We start from the raw sequence: 22962 nt of genomic DNA on the forward strand, positions 1-22962 counted from the left end.
GTGATCCGGCTTAAGAAGATGAAGGGAGGGGGGTTACACTGCAGGAGTCCTTGATTTTATTTTTTTCTTCTCCCCTTTCAGAGTTATATCCTAAAGTAACCTTTTCATTCCCCTTAACCACCTGAGTTGCACCCCTCCAACTTTGTGGAGAGGAGTCATGCATGACACAATAAACAATCTCCTTCAGACTTTTCCATGCAGTCAATCTTTATTATAGCAGTATTCTCATATTCACATCAAGTACATAGAACTTTTTGCCTTTCATATAATACAGAGTTCTTTAAATAACTTTACACTGAAATAGTTTTCTTCAATCTGAATTCAGCTATCAAATTTTAATATGTTTTAAGTCTCCATGCTCTCTAACCAAACTGGACAATATTTCCCATTGTACAAATTTACATGAGAAAAACTCCAAAGTACAAATGAAGGGACAACAAAAGTAAAGGGAGAAGGAACAAACAAGAAAAATAAGTTGTATTGGCAATTACAGGGGAAACTTGAGAAGGAACAAAGGGGAGTTGCCATGACCTACCTAACAGGAAACCAAAAATAAACATTTTGTTATGAATTAAAAAATAAATACAAGTTTCGAAACAATTACTCCATTGTAGATTTTGAAAAGCAGCTATGGAAATCTATTAACACAATGGGTTGTTTTTTTTTTTTAAGTAACCAGACTGGACCTTCTACTTTGCAGTCACAAGCCCCTTGCAAACCTCTGGTGGTCAATAAAAAAAAAAAAAAGGAATACAGCTGATAGGAATGTGTTAGCACAGAGTTTAAAGTGGTGGGACATACATTTCATTGCACTAAGGAACAAACAAACAAAAGAAATCAAATCTGTATATAAATTTCCCTTTCCTCTCCTTACTATGTACTTTGCCTCTCATAAACAAGCCTCTGTATTATGAGGTAATGCCATTGTCTTGACTATATATAAAAATAATAAAGTTTAAAGGATATAGATCTGGGTATCTATAAACTTTAAATAAGCCAGTCCTCTCTTACTCCCCCAGAGGGTCCAGCCAGTGAGTACTACCCCTTCTGTCACTGCTCAATGCATGGCGCTCTCCTGGGAATCCCAGGAGACCTGTGCCCCTTTCCTGACCTAGGAAAAGCAGCCTGTGCTCAAGTAAGAAAGAGAAAGTGCAAGTAATGCACAACAGGTTACACACACCTACACCTGCTCCTGCAAAACAAGGCAGAGTCACAGAAGGCAACAGTGGCCAGCCTGCATGTGTGTGTGGGGGCAAGGAAAGGGGATCCCATCAGGCAGCTGATGGCTGATTCCTTTTTCCATTGCTCGAGAACAATGTCACTGCCCAGCCCAGGAGAGCCTTCACTGCACCCACAGGGAGGGCGGGAGGAGGGTTCCACCTGGAGAATGCAGGGCCAGGAGGAACGCTGCATTTGGAGTCAGGATGACACAGAGCAGATGGGCTGGCTCCTGCATCCCAGGTAGTGACAGATCCTGCTCTAGAGGCACAGGGCAGTACTGGAGCCCAAGAAGATTTCAAGAGTGGAAGAGAAGTAGGGGGCAGGACTTTCCCCAATCCCATCAATGAGATCAGAACAGCAATGTTAATTTGGGTTGCCAACACATGCAAGTTGGCCACTGTCAGGTTTCTGTCCGTTGAGAACTGTGGAGAGGGAGAGGAAGGGGAGGCAGGTAGGACACAAGGCTCATGAAAGAATGATGTGCTTTTTTTTTTTGGTTGACTTTTTTGTTTTTGTTTTTTTTTTCCTAAAGGTTCACAGCTTTGAATAAAAAAGCACATTTATTGCACTTACACTTTATTTTAGACAGAATTAATTTAAATTATGCCCTCACAACCCCCCACCATCCCCAAATAACCCAACACCCAAGTTTGGTCCATTTTCCCCCCTAGATCCAACATCCATGCCCAGATGATGGGCTTCATTTCTTCTCCTAATATTCCACTGAACTCTCAAACACACAGATGGATTTTCTCTTCAGCAAGGGTGAATAGACAAATGCAACACAGAATGACACTTATCAAAACAAAACCTGACCATCTTCCAAACCCAAATAAACAAAAAAAGAAAACAAACTTATTTTTGTGGTTTACTTGCTCAAAAGTAAATATCACACAAGGCTTATTCTAAAGTACAACTGCTGCAAATATGACGAACTAGACAAAATGACTGGACAGGCCACTGTTGGCTCTGGAGGAGGCTGGGTGAGCTAAACACACTGCTGCTGGATGCTGTGAAGCAAATATTAGGTAGTTTAGAAGTTCCAAAAGCAAAACCCAAAAAATCCACAACTCCCCCCCCTCCCAAAACCTAAAACCACACCTCTCCCTGCCACCCAAAAAAAAAAAAAAAAAAAAAGGAGAGACAAAATAATCATCACATGTACTTTTAGTGCAGAATTTGGGGTAGGTAGAAGGATTTCAGATAGCTCCTGGAACATAAGTAAAACATTTTTACACTTTGTTTTCTAGAAGGAACAAACCCAAATTAAAACTGGTTTGATAGCTCATAAGAACTGTGCATTTAGACAACTTTGTAAGTTACAATTATGCCAAAAGTCCTACCCCAAGGAAGAAAAGGAAAATATCTGAAAAAGCATTAATAGCCAAACCCATTATTTTGTCCTTCATGGACAAGTAGGTTAAATATGACACTGACACGTAGGTACTGCCAGAAGTCTACGTAACCAGTTTGAAAGCTGAAAAAATCAAATTCACACCTACTGGCTGTCCCTCAGCTGACAAGACACCTACATTTCCCACAGTTCATGTGCAATAACAGGATGTGAGCACTGGACAGCAACTGCAAGAGGCCCAGGGGAAGCAGTGAGGAAACCTGCTGACATTCTAGAAACAAAACTTACTGCATTTTCTGGGACAAGGAACTAATTGTATGGTCTGATACATGTGAACCTTGATTACATGAATGCTAACCACCAGTTTCTCCTCATCTAGCTCTCATTCTCCATCTACCATCTCATTCCAAGGTGATAGAAGAGTGTAGCTTCGGGCCTCTTTGGAGCTTTCTTTAACAAGATCTGTGTGTCTTTGGAAGGGAAGGAGGGCTTACTTGTTTTTAAGTTAAATGAGCCTCACTACCTGTTGATAGTGCAGATTTCCAGCAGCAGGATTACTGTAACTAAATTCGGTATCCTTCAATTCTTAGCTTTGAAATGCTAACAGGTGTTTTGGGGAATGCTCTCTGCCCTCCTTGCTCCTTTACAGGAGCTGACCAACTCCAAACTACCTACCTACAGGGATAGCTATATACAAAACTACTGCAGCAGATGTAAACCAAAGACACTGCTCTAGTTACAAAGCACCCAGCTTACATTCTGTTGTACTTCTTAAGGTTGCAAAGGCACATGATCATTTGGCAAACTACAAAAACTGTTTTTGGGGATCCCTATGTAAACCATCGAACAGAGGGTCTTGGTAGCTCTCTTTTCTAAAAAGAGAGAAGTTAAGTTTGCATCTGAATTCACTCTTAGTAGCTTCTGTGTTAGCATCCTTGAAACTCAAATGCAAACTTTTTCATTTTAACAATCTGGCTCTGCTCTTCTGATAATTTATAAGGTAAGAACCACAGTGTCATAGAATATGCTGAGTTGGAAGGGACCCACAAGGATCATCAAAGTCCAACTCCTGGCCCTGCACAGGATACCCCAAGAATCACCACATGTGCCTGAGAGCATTGTCCAAATGCTTCTTGAACTCTGTCAGGCTTGGTGCTGTGACCGCTGCCCTGTTCCAGTGTCTGACCACCTCCTGGATGACAAACCTTTTCCTGATATTCAACCTAAACATCCCCTCATGCAACTTCAGGCCATTCCCTTGGGTCCTGTCATTGGTCACCACAGAAAAGAGATCAGTGCCTGCCCCTCCTCCTCCCCTCATGAGGAAGCTGTAACTGCAGTGAGTTTCCCCTCAGTCTCCTGCAGGCTAAGCACACCAAGAGACCTCAGTTGCTCCTCATATGGCTTCCCCTCCACCATCCTCATGGCCCTCCTCTGGACACTCTCTAACAGTTCATTAGTAATAGTCTAATAGGAATAGTCTTTCTTACACTGTGGCATCCCAGCACTCGAGGTGAGGCCGAGGTCCCAGCCCAGAGCAGGACTATCTCCTCCCTTGCCCACCTGGCCATGCTGTGCCTGTGCCCCCAGGACAGGTTGGCCCTCCTGGCTGCCAGGGCACTGCTGGCTTGTGTTCAACTTGCCATCAACCAGGACTCCCAGGTCCCTTTGTGCTCTCCAGCCTCTCATCCCCCAGTCTATACACACAGCCAGGGTTATCCACCTCAGGTGCAGAATCCAGTACTTGCCCTGGCTAAACATCATATGGTGGGTATGAAGTTGGTATGAAGTAATGAAACAGTGAAGACAAGTCTTTCAAATGCATGCCAAAACAAACATCAAGTGCAAATGCACAGTAACAAGGCTGCAGTAAACAAAGTTTGTTTCATAAACTTCTACGTAAAATGCATCACAGAAAACCAGAACACTCAGCACCTTCAGAGTGATGCCCAAGAGGCCACTCATGCAGCTGCCTTTTAACTTGACTGTACTTAGAAGCTTTGCCTGTCCCACTGTGCTACTGGTGATACATTTTATCAACAGAGGACGTGTCTACAGTACTATGAAGAATTTGTGCTACAAATGCTGCACTCACAGTCAAGAAGGGAATGAATTCTAGAGGCTGCAGAAGCGTGAAATGTCTACATGCTTCTTCCCTAATTTAGTCCCTGCAGATATCAAAGCTTCAATCCGTACTTGTTTGTGAGGTATCTGGGGATCTGGCTTCCCTCAGCCTTCTGTAGAATGCTGGATACATTTACACCCACAGGCAAACACAGAAGAAAAACTATTTATGTGTGATCTCTGGGGTACTTTTCCCCCAGTCTGGGCATTTATGGAAAGACATGGTATTTATCAACAATCACAATTTCACTCATTTTATGTTACAAAGGCCAAATTCTGCCTCCAAGGAGCACATACTAACCCAAGTGATGCTAAGACACCATAGTAAAATGAAGTATTTGTTCTCAAACATTCTGCATCATTATCAGCTGCTAGAGCATTCAAGTACAAGAAAAGATGATTTTGGGTAAGCATAAAAAGCAGAAGTGGATTCATCTAATGACCTGCATGAGTTTAGGAAAAAAAAAAAGAAATGACTGGGCTAATTGTATCTGGGGCTATGTAGGGCTTAATTGACACAGCAATTACTTTCAAAGTAACCTGGCTTCTATATCCCTGCCATTTGGTTTGAGCTCCACCACAATGCTGCAGTTCTGGCAAATATGCCAGGGGAAACAATCACATACTCAGCAGGAAGGTTTAGCAGGTAACAGACCTCTGTCACCTGTATGGAAAAGGAAAGGCGGAGGGGAAGGTCTGTGCCTGGTTGAAAAAGATATGAATAGCTGGGACTGGATACTGGTACTTTTGCAAATGATTAGGAATACAAGATACTATAGAGCTAAAAGAAGCAGAATGACTCTCTAGGTGTTTGTCCCAACATGTGCACATGAAGGGTGTACTCACATTTCCATACTATGGCATGTGCCCGTGGCTGGGACACCACGAAGGAGCTTAAGGAGTTTAGGGTAACATGCATGAATGTATTGGTCATTTCAGCTTACTTCCTTCATCCCACTGCTACAGAGAGCACTCCTTTCTCATCTATTCTTGAGTCCCCATTCACTAAATAGCTACAGGGCATCTTTAAGACTGGCTCTGATGGCATGCAAGACATCCAGAAAAACTCCTAAAGTAAAAGATAAAACCAAAAATAATCCCAATTATTTACAAACTACATTTCTTTCAAAGTTTTGCATGAGCATTACCTGGGAACTCTTACAGACAAACACACATTACTACAGCTATCTGGAGGGAAACAAACAAGAAAACCAGTAGAAATGCATCCTGAAAGGACTTCTCTAAACAGCAGCCAAACAACTTGCACATTCCTCAGGGAAAAAACCAACCAAAACCAGAAACAAAAAAAGAAAAACAAAACTACAAACAAACCCCAGTAAAAAAAAAACCCAAGAGATCATGTGTTACTTATAAAGTGCTTTGCATGGACAAGGATAGCAATTTTCCTTGTGCTTTTCCTATGGGCTCAAGAAGCATATTGTAGACTAATGGGTAATGAATCTTCACCAAAGTAAGTTCTTTTTAAGCAAAGATAGAATGAAGTTCCTAACAGAGAATTTTCTGCCAGCATGACTTTATGGAAGGAAACGAGAGATTTTAACAAGCTCTGTGAAACAAATGAGTGTTGAACCACCTGTCCATACTTGCTCTGTTAACAGCTTCTTTTGAGAGAACCTTGACCTCAGTATCCCTGACATGTACAAATAGGGCCACAGCCCATAAAGGGGCTGGAGCCAATCACAGGGTGAAAGGAGAAGCAGGGACTCCTTTCCCCCTGGGAGCCTGTATCTGGTAAGTGCTCTCACCTGCCTGCTGCCACCATGGCCCCAGGCTCCCTCCACCTCTCAGGTACTGGCCTCAGATGATCACCAGGGAGCACTCCATCTGCTACCACTGCTCTGCATCAGCTTCTCCACACTGGAAAGTGGCTATTGCTACTTTTTAAATTTCTGCTAACCTCATTAAGGTAAAAACCTTACAGCATCTGAAGACCCACAGCAGACAAGAAAAAAATTTGTGCTTTTTTTTCCTTCGTTTTTAAAATGTGTCCCATACACAAAATCAATTCTGTTCATGTTTCAACATGAATCACTTCATTCTTGTAGTGACTATTAAGTCATTTACTATTGCTATCTTGCTAATGTTTGTGGAATTAATATGAATACACAGTATTTCAGTTTTAATTCCCACTTCAGATCAGTCCGGTCCCTATAGCCCCAGTAAATATTTACTGACAAACGTAACAGACTACCAGCAACACAGCAAAATTGCAGGTTATTAAAAACACCTTCTACTTCCAATGTGCTTCTCTCCCTTCATCTGGGAGCAACCTTCTGCAGGCAGGAACAGTCCCCTTTCCCTAGGGAGGGAAGGACAGCACCCTCACTCGGTATATCCACGTTTAGCATGGACACCACATTCACACACATTTAACTCCTTCATTTATTTGTCATGATTTTGTTAAAAACTCCCCACCTCCTCCCAGCAAGAACCTCTCTGCTAGAGAGGGGTCAGTTCTCCTGCCTCCTCTGGAGTGGCACAGGGCTGATATGAATCAAATTCTGGAAACTTCTGTCTGAGCTTGAGTTTCTTTCCAATGTGGTCTGCCTTGCCTTTGTACAAACAATTTACAGGTAATACCACATACCAGAGAACTCTGCAAGCAGATCACATCGCGACATATACTGCTAGAGGTAAATGATGTGCAGAATTCTACGAGTTGTTGTTTTCCCTGACTGGGTAACTTTTCAAAAAGCTACTAACCATTTGAAAACCAGGACTGGAGGACAGGAAAACAAAGCACTCTAATGGAGACACCGCCACCTTTGTCCTAGTTTGCAAAGTGTACAGAAGGGAAAGACAAGCAGAAGGGAAGAGATGACAGGGAGGAAAGCAATGAGAGGAGGAGTAGTCAGCGTGGATCCAGCAAGTACCGTTTTGTTTTGATCTAACAACTTGCCATTAGGACAAGATGCTCCACATTTACACACACACTTATCAGAGGACGTTTAGTTAACAGGATAAAAATCCTTTAAAAAAAGCTCTTGAAAGTACCAAAACATAATTTTTGGAATGTCTAATTCTAGGGGGGGATTGTATTTGAATTCAATTCAACCTGAGAACTTTTTTCCTCATTTATGAAAACATTACATATTGGTAAGGTACCTGGCATTAACCTGCACCCTCGTTTAAAATAAAACTTTTAAAGTAGGTACATACACCATTCACAGTCTGTATCAGGATTTCTACAGACTTTAGATGCTGCAGTAGCATCTTTGATAAATACATTGTATCACATGATACAAAAAAAAAAATAAAAGAGGACAATCTTGCTACATTTTTTTTAAACTTCAGTTTGTTGCTGGACCAACAAAAAAAGGATCAACCTAATCCTTCAAAAAGATGTTGTGTATGCACACACCAAGAAAATACTCGAAAAGGAAAAAGGTTAAAGATGGTGGTTGTTGTTTGTTCTTTTTAAGATGTGGTAAAGTAAATCTGAAAAAAAGGTGTGGCAGCATCCCCTTTTCCTTCAGATGAACCTCTCTGCCTTCAGAATAACATCTCCAGCTCCCACTGCCCCACACTTTTAATTTTAAAGGAATAAACCCCAGCAATACAGACAGATTGAGGTGTTTGACACCGTAATACAGCGAAAAGGGGATACTGCTTTGTCTGTAAATCAGTAAGTACACCAGGAAAAAAAAAGGATCAGAATGGAAAATGATTCTTTGAAATTAGCACTCATCAGACGTTCAGCCTCTGATGGTTACGCTGTTAGAGGGAGAAAGGCGGCCGGCAGCCCATCCAAAGCAAGTCTCCTAAGGTCAGCAGCAGCAGCAGCAGCTCCGTCCCCTCGCGCCCGAGCACCACAGGCACACCATGAGCCCTCTCCTCTCTGCTGGGAGTGATGCCAACGGCACAGGCAGCCACTGCAGATCTCCGAATGCACGTGGTGGTTTGTGTTGAAGGAGAAACACTGGCAGCAGAGGACTCTGGTTCCCAAAAAGGTACTTTTTCCCATTGTGTTGGACTGGTGGTTCCATTCTGCTCCACTTTTAAGCTTATGGATATCTTTTCTAAATTACTTTAGGTTTTGCGGAGCAGAATGGAGCTCTGATGTTAAGAAACTGTAGGAACACAAGACTTAAATAACAGAGTGGGTGCTGCCATGGTGCTGTGGCTACTTGAACGCTGCAAATTCTCCTGTAGAGGGAGGACAAGAGCTTGGTTTAAAAAGGTGATTTCAGTTACGAAAGTAGTTGAACATCAGGTTGAATATAAAAGATGTTAAAAAATGCAAACTGTTAAAATTAAAGCACAAGAGAATACATGGTGAAAGAACATTCAATATAGACCTAGCATATTTAACCAACAAAGGATTTCTTGAAAGCAAGCTGTACCCATTCTTCCCAAGAAGGTGAAAGTTCAAGCAAAGTCTAATTCATCATGCATTTGAAAATTAAATATGTCAGCTTAATTCTACTTTAAAATTCCTTATTGCACATATGTCCTCCTGAGAAGCACCAGTTTCAATAAATGCATCCAACTGCAAACCAGTTCTGCTCTGTAGTAAAACTAATTTAATAACAAAGAACTTTATGAGACATCCATTACCCTTTAAAGACTATATACAGTAAAGTGCCTGAATGGAAAACCAGTGTTATAGAGTGCTAGGATTTGGTTTAGAGACCAACATAGCAACCCACTGACAGAAATATAAGAATGGAGAGATTGTCTACTCAATCCCAGACTGGAAATTTGGTCTCACTATGAGGAAGCATAATAAATAAAGCAACTCCATGCTTCCTTCAGAATTACTGAATAAAGAATAATTATATGCAGTGCTTTCACATGTGATGATGTCCTGAAATCCTACATAATTTATTTAGTGTCACTGTGCTGTGAGACAGACTCGTAGTCCCACTTCTGAGGAGATGCAACTATGGCACAGAGTAAAATTGCTGACTGAAGTCTTTCAGGAGTTTGACAAACAACTGAATAGAAGCGGAATCTAAGATATTAATTCTCTTAATCCTATACTCTTGCAAAAAGAAAAAAATTCCCTGCCACCCACAAAGAAATTGTATTCTACAGGATTTTTAGTGAGAGGTGTCTAACTAAGCATAATCAAAAGGACTCAGAAGAGAGAAGAAACATACTTATAACTTCCCCATGTTGGATTTCATATGCATTTTGGGTTAGTTTATGCCACTTTCTTGACAGCACTTCTCAGAGCTTCCCTAATACTGAAGGAGTGATAAGCAGGCACAAGAGAGCCTTTGTTCTGTTCAACAGAAGGGTTTTGAATGCCATTACATTCAAACAACTGCTCCCTATCTGGTGTCCTTCCATCTTTTCAAGAGTGATTGTATTGTTTGCTTTGTTTTTTCTCAAGATTCTTATTCTGAATACTGGAAACAAAACAGAAACATCTCTGCAAACAAAATTACAGGCTTAAAGTGTTAATTCTGTGGAATGTCTTGCTCTACAAAGAGTAGAACCAAGAAGAGTAGTCAGCTGTCTGCACTAGGAGAAGGAAGAAAAGGCATCTAAAAGGCCTGTGAGGAACAGCTGACCCAGTTCTAAGGCAGCTTGAAGAAAGCAGGAAAAGGGCTCGGTGCCTTATGAGAAATGAGAAGGGAGTACACCTGAAGTGCAAAGTAGGAGTGGCACAGGGAGTTGTGACAGGCCTCAGGCTCTGTGTGTCTTTACAGACTGTGGTGGCAGGCTTAAGTTACAACAATAGAATAAAAGCTTCATGATGGATCTAATTGCCTAATTTACTAGTTCTACCACCAGATGAAACTCTTGCTCTAAATACTCTAAATATTGGATAATTTTTCTTGCCTTTTTTTTTGTTACATTTCACTGACTTCCCAACTCTCTTCACAGTATTTTCTAGAAACACCTCAAGTTTTGTACATATTTTCTTTTAAGAGAGGACAAAAAGTGACCAAATATTGCCTGTGAGGTCAATTATTAAGTGACATTTATGCTTAGCTACACTTACAAAACATGCTCTATTTAATTTATTTTTCAGTCTGCCTTTCTAAACTGGTGATTAAAGATAAATTTATAAAAAAGAGATTGCTCCCTCATTACTCACCTTGTCTTTCTGCCTACTTCTGGTAATAATTCAGATTTTAAGAGTCATATAGGGACTTCCAAGGAAAAAAAAAAGAACCTTTAGTTGGGAAAGAACAATAGAAAAACAGGACCAGAAGTAAAGACTTCTTTGAGACAGAATGATAGCTTTAAAAAGGTAATTTTCAGACTTTCCTGCCATTTAAACAAAACCTTAGCAACCATATTTTCTTTGACAAGCTAATGCTAAATCTCCCCTTTCAAAATTCCAGTGTTAATCTGATTTCAAATCAATAGGAGACCAAAATAGGTAACATGGTCATCTAATAAGGGGATTATGTTGGCTGAACATGTGTAAAATGAAATTGCCAGTAACAGCTTTCCCTAGGTGAGGTATGTACATGGCTATACCTATCCCCACCAAGCTATGAAGCCACATGCCTAGCAACTTCCTATCAGAAAGATCCCCAGATATTTATATTCATTGTGAGCCAGACATCTGAGGTGTATTTTATCAAGCAGAACTGCAGATATTTGCTTTGACTGGTAGCAAAGCAATTTCTTTCCAAAGGATGGATAGCATCTGAAAATATATACTTCTTACAAACCCCTTTCAAATCAACTACTACAGTCTTTTCATGCTTGTCTCATGCAGAGTAAGTGGAAACTATTTTAAATGCACACTTTCAAAAAATCTGTACTAAAAAGATGGTCAAGGTCTTTCATGTTGCCTCCAAACAATGTATTACAAGAGTTCACTCATGTTCTGAGTGAACCTGCTGCCCCCAGTTCCTGGAAGGATTTAAGATGCAGCCACCATTCTGTACTCTCACAAATTTGTAAGCTACCTGAATTCATGGGGTTACTAAGGTGTACACACGTCATCTTAACTGTACTCCTTATCCTGGGGTAGATGCCATATTTCTCAGAAGAATCATAAGGAGAACAATGGTTCCCTTCCAGGCTGTGCCAGCCTTACCTACTGAACTAGAGACTGACTGATTTATCATAGGCAAACACCAGATTCCAACACCATGTCTGGTTTATACTCACAGACACATTAAAAAAAAAAAAAGGAGGTAGTTTTCTGTTGGATCTTGTGCTGATCTTTTGTATGGATACTACCCACTGGGTAAGTAAAAATTTGGAACATGTTGAAGGTACCAAGACAGATTTTGTTTCTGTATTGATATGTAAGGAAGTAAAATAAAAAGGAATCTCACCTAGTATAAATTACTTCTCCAGAAAAACCTAGGATCCTACAGGCATGTTTTCTGAACCAACAGATAGATATCTGTTTCTAAACAATATAGCTGAGTTACACCTTTGAGAACTCTGACCCAAATCCACAAGTGTAGTTAGGCACCTTCATCCCACAGATACTCCCAAATCTCATTGAAGCATCAATTAGAACTTAGAGAAATGAGACCTCTAAATACCTCTCTGTCAGATAGAGTTAATGATCCACAAAACAGCCTCCTTTTAGGCTTCATAAAATGTTTAGTGAGAAGCTAAAATCACATTATGGCCATGGAACCCAAAATGCTCAGTAAGAACAGGTGACACAGGAAGAATGCACTGACCATACAGCAGGAAATGGGGCCGAATGTGTCTAAGGAGGGCAGCATTTCCCTCCCATAACTGCAGCTCTGATAGCACAGATGAACAGTCTTAACAACAAGAAGGATAACACTACTCCAAGGAATAAGTGGTTTGAACTGATCTGGCAGACCTGAACAAGAATAAGCCTGGGCAGGGCAATGGGGATGGTTCTGCACTCTCTGCAACTCCCTGTGTGGGATGCCCCATTTCTAGATTCTGCAGGAGACCCAGGAGCATCCTCTTGCTTTGTCCTGAATACACCCCACAGCTTTGGAAACATTGCTCATCAGTGCTAAAACAGATACATTAAATAAAGAATGAAAGAGGAAAACAACACTTCAGTCGCGTATTCACTTTAAGATAAGCCTGCCAAAATGAGGTGAAGCTACCAGGAAGATGGGAAACAGATTTTCTAAAACAGTAACAATTTTGTCCTCTGTAACTATTTCCATAGAGAGAGATTTCAACAGCTAAATTTTCTTGACAAAGAAAAGGAGAAAAGTTAGTTCTCAAACTATTCCAACAGCAGAAGCCAAAAAGACCATTATAATCCATCCAGAAAATATAAAAATTGCCTATATCTCTTCAAGCTCCCTAAATCTGCTTCCCATTTTAAAAGGCTCAGTTGCCAGACAGCAGTAAACCAAAACATTTTGGAATTCCTGATCTATTTCAAAAATGTATTGCTAGCCACAGGAAACCTTCTCCATGAGTATACAGATCAGAAGCCACTAGGAACACCCCTGGCCCTTGAAGTCATAACAAGAGCAGTGGCAGCATGTTTCCAATGCAAAGTAATCTGTGAAAATTAACAGTTCAGCAGTTTAAACCAAGTAAAACCACATAACTCATCTCAAAACATACAAGAACACTGTCTGTACATATTTTTTTCATATCTGACATTAAAGATTGATATAACCTAAACCCACTACTCTGATGCACTTGTTCTAGAGCAACGCTCTAGAGAAAACCACAGTCTCTAAAGTGAGAAGGATTTTGGTAAGGTGTCTAACTTTCTCAGTTAGATATCTATTCCAACTGATTCATTTCTGCCTAGTCAAACTAGCAGCTTTTCCATGAAAGTGAAAAAATCAATTTGTCACTGAAGTGAAGCATGTTCAGTGTATTCTTAACAATATTAAAGTAATTAACACTTTTCATCTTAACAAAATTTGTAGTACAACACTGATTTGCATGAACAAAACTGCTTTTTCAAATCTTCTTTTCCTATTATGGGTGTTAGCAGCATTTGTCCTCTTAAAGCACTTGGTCATGCTTGAGATTTAAAATGTTTTTATAAATGCTGAAATCCATACTAATTGAAGGATACAGGCACCATTACCAGTAATTGCCTTGCAGCTTGGCAAAAGCACATTCAGAATTTCTTCTGTGTTGCATTGTAACAGACCACTTGGAGATGGTGTAAACTATATCAGGTCAGAATATTTAGAGAAAAATGTAACAAAAAAACCCATTCGCCATTCTTCTGTAGGAGAAATTTTCCCTAAACAGTACTAATTTAAACTTCCACTTTCAAGATAAGAGTCACATGTTATTCAGGGCTTTCTTTGGATTCTGTGCTATATCTGCTCACTTCTGCTGACCACAATAAAGTTTTGACTGTGCTCAGCCTTGAAGCTAAGTTTATCTTTCCAAGTGTTTCCCACATGAATAGCCTAACTAAATGAAGAATCTAAAGCTTCTTGCTCAAATATAAAGACCTTAAATGAAGTAAAAAAACCCACAAAACCCCCAAAACAACAGACAACCACAGCTTGAGTAGATTCAAATCAAATGTACTCCTGAGTAACTAATTCCAATCAATAAACTAGGCAAAAATGACACCCAATGACCTTAAGAAGATTTTTGCTTGTTTTGAAGTTGCTTTTCCCACATCTCTTATGTGACATTACACTTGTTGTGCCAGCTGTTCCCAGGGCACTAGTTAGCAACACAGACTCTGTGTTGGGAACGGAACACTCAATGCCAGTGTTAGGAAGTGAGTCTTTGTTCCCTCAGTAAACCTTACGATTGGAGCTGGTAGGAACTGAGAACAAACACCTTGCACTCACAGGACACACCAGCACACAGACACACAGACACATGCTTTCACATTTTGGCTCAGTGCACTGGAAACCCACCGTATCCCCCTGCTTGGATGGGTGTTTTTGGAGAAGCACAAGCATATAGACTAAAATCCTCTGTCTGGAAGCCAGCCCGGTTCAATGAGGGCTCAGATGCACTGCGGTGAATTTTTGGCAATGACCGGGCCAGAAGCTCAATGGAGGCAAGAATCTAAAACATAGAAAATACTTGGTCAAACCTCCTGTTCCAAAGCTGTGACTCTCAAAACTAAAGGCTCAATATCAATTAACTACAGAAAAATATTTAAACACATATTAAAAGAAGGATTTTTAAAATATAGTTTACTGCACTGCACTCTTAATTTTTATATCCTAAGGAAGCTGAAAAATGACAGTTGGAGAATTTTCCCCTTTTTAAAGGCACACTGATTGCCTCTATGCACAGTGAAAACACTTGCTTTTTATTGGACTCTGTGTCTATGCCCTAGTACCTGTCATTGCTGCAAACAAACCCAGCTCTGCCAGTGTTTTCCTTAATAACATTTACCAAAAAGTCAGCAGGGGGAGCTCCTTATCCTTTGAAAATGATTTGGTTATATTCAAAACAGGAAAAAAAAAATTACATTTTTGCCTTCCTCCCCCTCAAGCTTTTTGAACCCAAACCTTCCTCAGCAGGCACGATAAAAATCAAGCTCTGTGGCAAAACTGTCTGTTTCCCGTCATGAAGCTTGGGGGAGAGCAAGGAGGGCAGTGTAAACATTTCTAAGTACATATACCAAGTACTAATTTGTGTGTCTAACTGTAACTATTACTTTCATTATCTCCCAGCTGAAACTTTCTCCAGTATGTAAATACTTTTCCAAATACACAGGTAATTTTAATACCTGCGTTTTGAAATTAAAATGAGCATTTCTAACTAAACAGAACTAACCAGGTGCTGAACCAGGTCTCTTATGAAACCCTGCCATAGCACTAATCAAAAAAAAATTGGAACTGACCAGTGAGTTTACAGCTTTTAATTGTAAAGTCTGTTGAGAGCTAAAGAGAAGCATTTCTCACCTGTGGAAAAAGGGGTCTCTCATCTCTTTTCTTCTTTAAGCATTCTGCCATTAGTCTCTTCATAGCTTTGGGACAGTTGCTCCGTACTTTGCTAAGGTCTGGAGATAGGTATCCTCGTCCCACCATGAAAATTATCTTTATTTAAGGGGAAAAAAGATGAAAGAGGAAGAAGCTGAATTGATAAAATAAACAGTCACAAAAGGTGAACATTTTGCTAGACTATTTTGGTTGCAGCAACAAGATATCTGCTCCCAGGAAACATTATCTGGTATTAAAATTGACATATTTCATAGAGCAAAGCTTGCTAACCTATTCAGTATAGAGAAAAAATTAGATCTTTCCTCCTCCTCAGAGATTTCTGTGGAACTTGAACACTAGTAAATGGTTACCATTTATAGCAATAACCATCTAAGGAACAGTTCTTCAGTGTCAAAAACTGACAAAAACAAGAACAAGCAACTCTGTGGCAGGAACAGAATGTCTAAAAATAAATATTCTGCAAAAAGAAATATTCTGTTTTATATTACAAATCAACAACAACTTCACATTGAAAGGTATTTTAAGAAACACATGGACTTTGGATATTAAAACCCTTTACCTTCTGAGAATTGACTCCGTCACATACTTTTCCAACACATAAGCTTATTCTTGACATCTGACCACCTCCCCCACTCTCACAAAAAAAAAAAGAAAAAAAAGAAAAAAAAAAGCACCTCAAAAGAAAAACTCTGTCTTCTCTGTAGAAGAGGAGACAGGTTTGGTATTTTTACAGTAATTCTTTCAACATAGGAGGCTTATATTTCCCCTAAGGATAAAAGTTCAGCATAAAACCAAGTAAACTGATAGGAAGCAGGAAAACAAAAGATAAATATTGTTAATCATCTCTTGTATATATAAAAAACCATCAAACATCATCATGTCAAGCCAAGGTCATTTGCAACGTGTTTGAGTACTGCAGTAGCGCTAACACTAAAAAGCACTTCCAAACCAGCTAATCAAAGATCCATTCATGCTGCAGCAATAATCACTGAGAATTTTCTGAGAACTCAGACAACCCAGCAGGTTAATCACACCTTCTCTCTAATGAAGTGTAACTATTTCATGTCTCGACACTGGGGCGGGGGGAACACAACAGAAAACCCTCACATCTCAAGGATGCTATACATGTTATTTATACTAACACAGTCCTAGTCTCTTTTTAACTCTGCTTCAGTCACATCTGTGTTGGCATCACAGAAGAACAGAAAACTCCCATATGGTTCCTTTAGAAATCCGCATGTGCCAAGCAGGATTTTGTAGTAGACACTTGTGTAATGCATCCCTTACCTCTGCTGCAATCAGACTTCCCATTATCTAGCAGTTGGTATTTTCTAAATAATGGCACAAGTTGCAATTATTCAAAATTCATTACTCTTTTTGTTTCAAATAGTTTCTTTACAAATAATATAGGGGCTAATCTTTCATTTTAGACTAGAGAAAAGAGAGTATCACTACAAGAACAGTCTAGAAAAATCTGTTGAAGTGAGAGAAACACTCTGAGGTATAACAATTACACTTTGTTCACTAAGAATCTTGGTTGTGTCATAGTAGCTGACGTAAATGCACCAGAGAGTGAGGAATATTTGCAACTTTTCATACAATAGACAAGGAGTGACAAAACTCAAAACATCAGATCACATACATTGGCTTCACCTGCATTTTAAAATTTGTTTCAGCATTTCATTGTAAGCACCCACATCACTGGGTTCATCTTTCAAATCTCAAAAGGTAAAAGCTAAACAAGGCCAAATACTGTTTTTAGAAGGCTGGATCCATCTGGCCAGGAATCCAGACATTAAAGGCAAAACCAAAATTATAAAAAAGAAAAAGAAAACTAAAAAGGAGTCACTCCAAATTTGATGAATTGGGATGAAGTGTTCTGGCAGATAGGGAAGCAGCCTTATAAAATGGCATTCACAGATGAGCGTTGCTATGGTTTCAATTCTCAAGTACTGACAGTGAAAAAACAAGGGATGAGGACACAGAAGCAACAAATACATCACTGCTCAGACAGAGAATAGTTTACACCGCAGATCTTGGTGCACAGACGCTATTTTCAGGTTAGACAGAAATAATGAATCAGGTATGCCTTCCCAAATGTGCCTATCCCGTGGAGATGTATTATGGCGTGTGGGATCATTAAGACTTGTGGAATATTTGTTCACAATTAAGTAATCTTCTTATAGGATCCCCAGACTCCAGGAAGTTATATTGTCCAAGAAGCAGGACTTGAGAAATGATGATATCCTGCAATTCAGTTAGATGGTGCATGCTCTCTCAAAGTTGAAATGAATATAAAACAAATAAAAATATTAATGACTGCTCTTCTGTTTTGTCAGTCCTGTAGCTGCACTATTTGTTATTCACTGCAAGTGGAGGAGTGGGGAGAATGAGAAGAATAACTGAACACACATATGGGGGATCATTCTGCCTTTGCAGAACTATTCTAAACTAGATTACTATTAAGTAATATGCTCTCTCCATAATAAGTATCCTGGCAACCAGTCAGGAAGCTGAAAATCTATATTTAAAATAAAAAGAACACAAAAAATACCTCAAGACAATTAAGTAAATTGTGGCTATGTGGCTGAGGCAGTTCTAGAAAATGCAGAAATGTCATCTCACAGCATGAGAATCAGAAACATGAAACACACAGAACATCAGAAAGTTGACCACCCAAGTCTGAACCAATCTCTGCTTTAGACCACACTTGACTGAAGTCAGTGCTTCCCCTTACCTGGTCCCTGTTGTTGATGTTGGAGTACGGCAATTGTCCAGTCATCAATTCATAGAGAACAATCCCAAATGCATACACATCCGACTGAAAACTATATGGGTTTTTATCTTGCATCCGAATAACTTCTGGTGCCTGTATCAGAAAAGGCAAGAATTAGCTTTTATTTCTCTCCACTGTGCTGCACCTCACCTACCAGGAACAAAACATGCACTCATCCAGGGTACAGGTGTAAGGTCCACTCTTGCCTTCAGATGTTAATGGGTCCTAATATAGAGTGGATGCTGACATGAATCTCAAAATGCATTGCTTCATTTCAGCTTGGTGATCCCTTTTATTCCTCTATGATACTGTAAAATTACCTTGGCCAGGCTGAGAACATATTTGGAAACTAAAATTCTAATGATACTGAAAATAATGCCAGCTAACAGAGCTTTAAGTTTTTCCAGGGAGAAAAAGAGAAAGTGGAGCTGCACAGGAGATTGCAGTATGAAGCAACTCTTCTTGAATCCTTAAAGCTTAAAAGCATCTTACTTTTTGCTGAGCTAGTTCCTCTACTCTTTGGCAGGATGTTTTGCAAGGCTTTTCTCACCTTCTCCTCAACTCTAGATTAATGATACATAATTAATTAATGATAATAATTCATTAATGACTCATTTTCCTTAACCACTACTTTCACTTCAGTATAAACCTCAAATAGAAGATGGAGACACTAAAGTTTTTCTGCTGACTACTGGAAAACACATGCTTAAAGAAGAATTGAAAAACATTCATTTACTACTTCGTATTACTGCTTGTCTTTTCCAGCTTAAGCCAACTTTTATGTTATTATGTTATGCTTATGTCAGTGTGCCAGAGGGAGAGAAGCAGGAAGTTTGGCCAAAGGTAAATAAAATTTGTTGAAACAAGCTCACCACTTCCCCCTTGCTTACCATCCATAAAATGGAACCAGACAACTGTTCAAACTGTTGGGATCCACTCCATCGTGATTTCACTGTTGCTAGACCAAAATCACCTATTTTTACTGTGAGGTCTTCATGAAGAAAAATATCTAAGGGGGGCAATGTTAAGGGAAAACAGGCAAGCAGTGCTGGCCCTGTCCTAAAAGAACAATGAACAGCTACAAATTTACAAGATGAACATGACAGTTTTAACCATTCAGCATCACTGAAGAAGGTTTCCACATGACGTAGGTTTTAAGCAGCCAGCATGGTGAATTACGGTATCTAAGGGTTATGTAAGTAATGACTGGGCCAGTGCTGAACAGACCATGGCCAGGTGGCTTTCATGAACCGCCAAGTATGAGAAAAGCTGAAAATGTTCTGTGAGCCAACTCACAAAATCTTTCATTACAGGAAGAAACCAAAAGATGTAAAAAGATCTTTGTGATACCAACTAAAACTCCCTATGTTATTGCAACTGAATCAAAAGACACAGTAAGCATCTCCTATTTTGTTATTAATGATATTACCCCTTCTCAGTGAAACTTCTGTTTGGCAAATATTCACACATTAACAGCCTTTCACATCAGTAAGTTAATTTCTGGCAGTAAAAAAAACAAAACAAAAAAGCAGGAATGCTTTCACTTTCCAAAACTGCATCTCTGGGAAAGGATACTATTACTCTTGAGGTCTCTGTGGATGATTGACTTGGCATGCAAATAACTGAAAAGCAATATCACAGATTAGGTAGGTTAGATAATACTTCATCAATCAACAACTCAAAATTCACTGTACTATTGAAACAAATACTGTTGACATTCAAACTGCACATTTATGCAGGCAGTAAAACTTCAGTTACCCATGACAGTTTCTGCAACATTCACAGGAAAAAATAAAATAAAGCTTGGACTTCCAGCTCAAATCTGATGCTACTGCTGAATAACAATTATGCTCCAAATTCCGCTTTTCAATTCTAACTCAATATTCACAGTAAAAAGAACTTTACTTATTTTTTTCATGCAATTCTCTGCTGAAATTTCTGCCTCCCAGCCTTAATGGGGACTGTCAAGACTTTGTGAGCTAGTCACAACTTTAGATAAGGTGTTTCTAAATTGCAGGAGCTAAATGTGCTTCCCAGTCTGAATGTGTACTTGGGTACATTGACTGCTTTTTAGTAGAGGAGTGGAAAAAAGATCCCCTGATTGCAGCCTGGATAAACAGATGGCAGGGAACACAGAGGAAAGTACTTGCCCCACAGCAGATACAGCCTGAATTAGTCTCCCATGGCTCTTTGTTTAGTCAATGAGATTGGCACAAAACTGCTGGAAGAGCCCCAATTTGTGTCTCTGCTTTGAATCGTGTTCACAAAACAGCTTCTGCATCTCCCCTACCTACAGATGGAACCTGGGGAGATGCACAGGCTAACAGAAGGCTAAGGCTGGTTGCCACAAACACCTCCACACCTCTTGACTGAAAATGTAATGGAATACTGAGTAGAAAAATGGCACAATGAACTGCAATCATCATAGTGGTTTTTCAGCTGAAGTGCAATTTCTTTGTTCTTACAGCAGTGTTCTGATTTTGACATACAATATTTGGCTGGTTTTGGTCAATTCTAACTCAATGGCCCTCTATGGGAGTAAGGATTATTTACAATCCTTAGAACAAAATAGGGATGTTCTCTTCAGATGTTGAAACGTGTTATTCAGAGAGCTTGGATACTTTCACCAAATGCCTTAATGACTGAGACAGGACCCTGGGCTCAGCAAAGTGAGCAGAGAGCTGGCCTTATTTGCCAATGTCAGCCAAAGTGTGAAGGAGATAAGTAAACATTGCCCCACCGCTCATTTGCAGACAAGTAATTCAATACTTACTCCATGCCTTGTGCAGTCTGTCGTGCAATATCAATTAGCTTGATCATTTCAAATTTGGTCTCAATGATGTGTAGATGGTGATACAAACTGGACCCTTCACACCATTGTGTAACAATAGCCAACTGGGGTTTTGTTGAATAACCCATGAAAAGCAAGATATTCACATGTCGTGTTTTCCTGTTTACAAAAACATAAGAATCAGGAGGAAGTCAGATCAAGAAATCAGGAAAACCCAGGCAGATCTATCACAGTCTACATATATATTTCCAAACAGAAGGTGTTGGGTCAATCTCAACTTTTCCTATGATAACCTCTTGCTAGATTAATTTAATGAATTATTCTTGAAGTTAGCCTTGCTTATCATACTAACATGGAATAACTACTTTGGGATAACTGAAAAATGTCAGAGCTCTTTTATGTTTTCTTTTATTACAAAATTAACATGGGATGCCAGCATGTGAGACTTTGTCCTTGCAGCAATGTAGACTAGGACAGTTCTGTGCTATGTGACTGTGCCTTTTTCAGGTTCAAGAATTTATCAAGTGATGCTGAGAGTAACTGCTGAAGAAACAAAAAACAAGCAGTTTCTTGCAAATCCTACCACAAAGCTAAGTAATGATGAATCCTAATGGAGAAAGCACAACTATAGGTAAATCTGCCTTGTCTGGTCAAAGGATAGAACAAGTGATTTTGTATCAAAAAGGTTGGGCTTCATTGAAGTGACTACCAGCAGAAAGCTGGACCAAGATGTTTGATTTCATTCAGTTCTATCAAAATTCTGTTAAGAAAATTAAGAGATACCCAAAATAGCACACCCCAGAAAGACTCTACTTTCACAACTATGAGCTTAGAGTTTTTGGAATTAACATTTTCCTAGGGTAAAAGGCTGACCATTCCCTTTCTCCTCATTGCTTATTTGGGATGTTTCCACAGCACAGGTTCGCAGCTCAACCCATCAGGTTTCCAGGGACAAAAACCTTCTTGCTATTTTGTTTCTTAAAACACAATTATGCTCAACACTGCTCCAGATTGTATTTTGATGTAATGTTTCTTCAAAGCATATAGTCTATCATGTCATGCTGATGGATCTTTGTTCAAGAGCTGAACTCAAAACAAATACCTCCTCTGAGATACCAGAAGCAGTAGACATGAGAAAAGGAAATTATGAAATTACTTTATAAGAATTACATTAAAAAAAAACCTCAGAGAAATTAATGTTACTGAACAGAAACTATTAAACAACAGATAATATGGGCAGGACTATAGCTGAAAACCCAACCATCAGTCATGTTCTCCTTCAATTGGAAAATGTGAATAGAGGAAAGAAAGGCCTACAGCTCACACTTAGGCTTGTCTGTGCCCTGGGGACAGTACATTGGCAAAAACTAGTTTTTGGACATATATGTATTGACAACATAGGTGTGCAAACAAACACATACAGTGGATATAAAGAAATATTTTAAAATGGTTATTTTCTCTGCCTGAAGTATCATCACGTAGGAGTGAAACCAATGTGTTCCAATGGAGATCTAAAAATTCAGTGATTAATGAAGCACAAATCTACACACATTATTTCATGCCATTAAACTATTCTTACCTGAGCACTCCTACTTCATTTTTGAAAGCCTGTAACTGTTGAGGTGTGGGTGCCGTAACATTCAACATTTTCACTGCCACATCACCTTTAAAACAGCAATTTTTAGTAAGTGCCATTGATACATATTCCTCTCTTGAGAGAATGTTGCACAGGGCAGCAGAAATTTTGGGATACACTTTTTTTAGCTTACATGAAGTAAATCATACAATTTTAAAGTAAGTCAATATTCAGAAAAATGTAGAAATACTATTCTTACTTTACTCTGAGAAGTCATAGCCAGGCCAA

General features: G+C 39.4%; 1 protein-coding gene across 3 annotated transcripts in view; it reads right to left on the minus strand.

Annotated features, from left to right (window-relative positions):
* Positions 1–186: 186 nt before the first annotated feature.
* Positions 187–22962, minus strand: part of BRAF (B-Raf proto-oncogene, serine/threonine kinase) — an 82828-nt gene continuing 60052 nt past the window's right edge. For all 3 annotated transcript variants that reach the window (XM_064420865.1, XM_064420866.1, XM_064420867.1), the window contains 8 exons: positions 22678–22762; positions 21081–21257; positions 19883–19929; positions 19198–19316; positions 18269–18400; positions 15493–15627; positions 14491–14644; positions 187–8866 (listed from right to left, as the gene is read on the minus strand). In XM_064420865.1, coding sequence (XP_064276935.1) covers positions 8844–8866; positions 14491–14644; positions 15493–15627; positions 18269–18400; positions 19198–19316; positions 19883–19929; positions 21081–21257; positions 22678–22762 — 872 coding nt within the window. In that variant the 3' untranslated portion in view covers positions 187–8843. The remainder of the gene's footprint in view (positions 8867–14490; positions 14645–15492; positions 15628–18268; positions 18401–19197; positions 19317–19882; positions 19930–21080; positions 21258–22677; positions 22763–22962) is intronic.

The sequence above is a fragment of the Passer domesticus genome, chromosome 5, assembly GCF_036417665.1.
Source record: "Passer domesticus isolate bPasDom1 chromosome 5, bPasDom1.hap1, whole genome shotgun sequence".
Lineage (NCBI taxonomy): Eukaryota > Metazoa > Chordata > Aves > Passeriformes > Passeridae > Passer > Passer domesticus.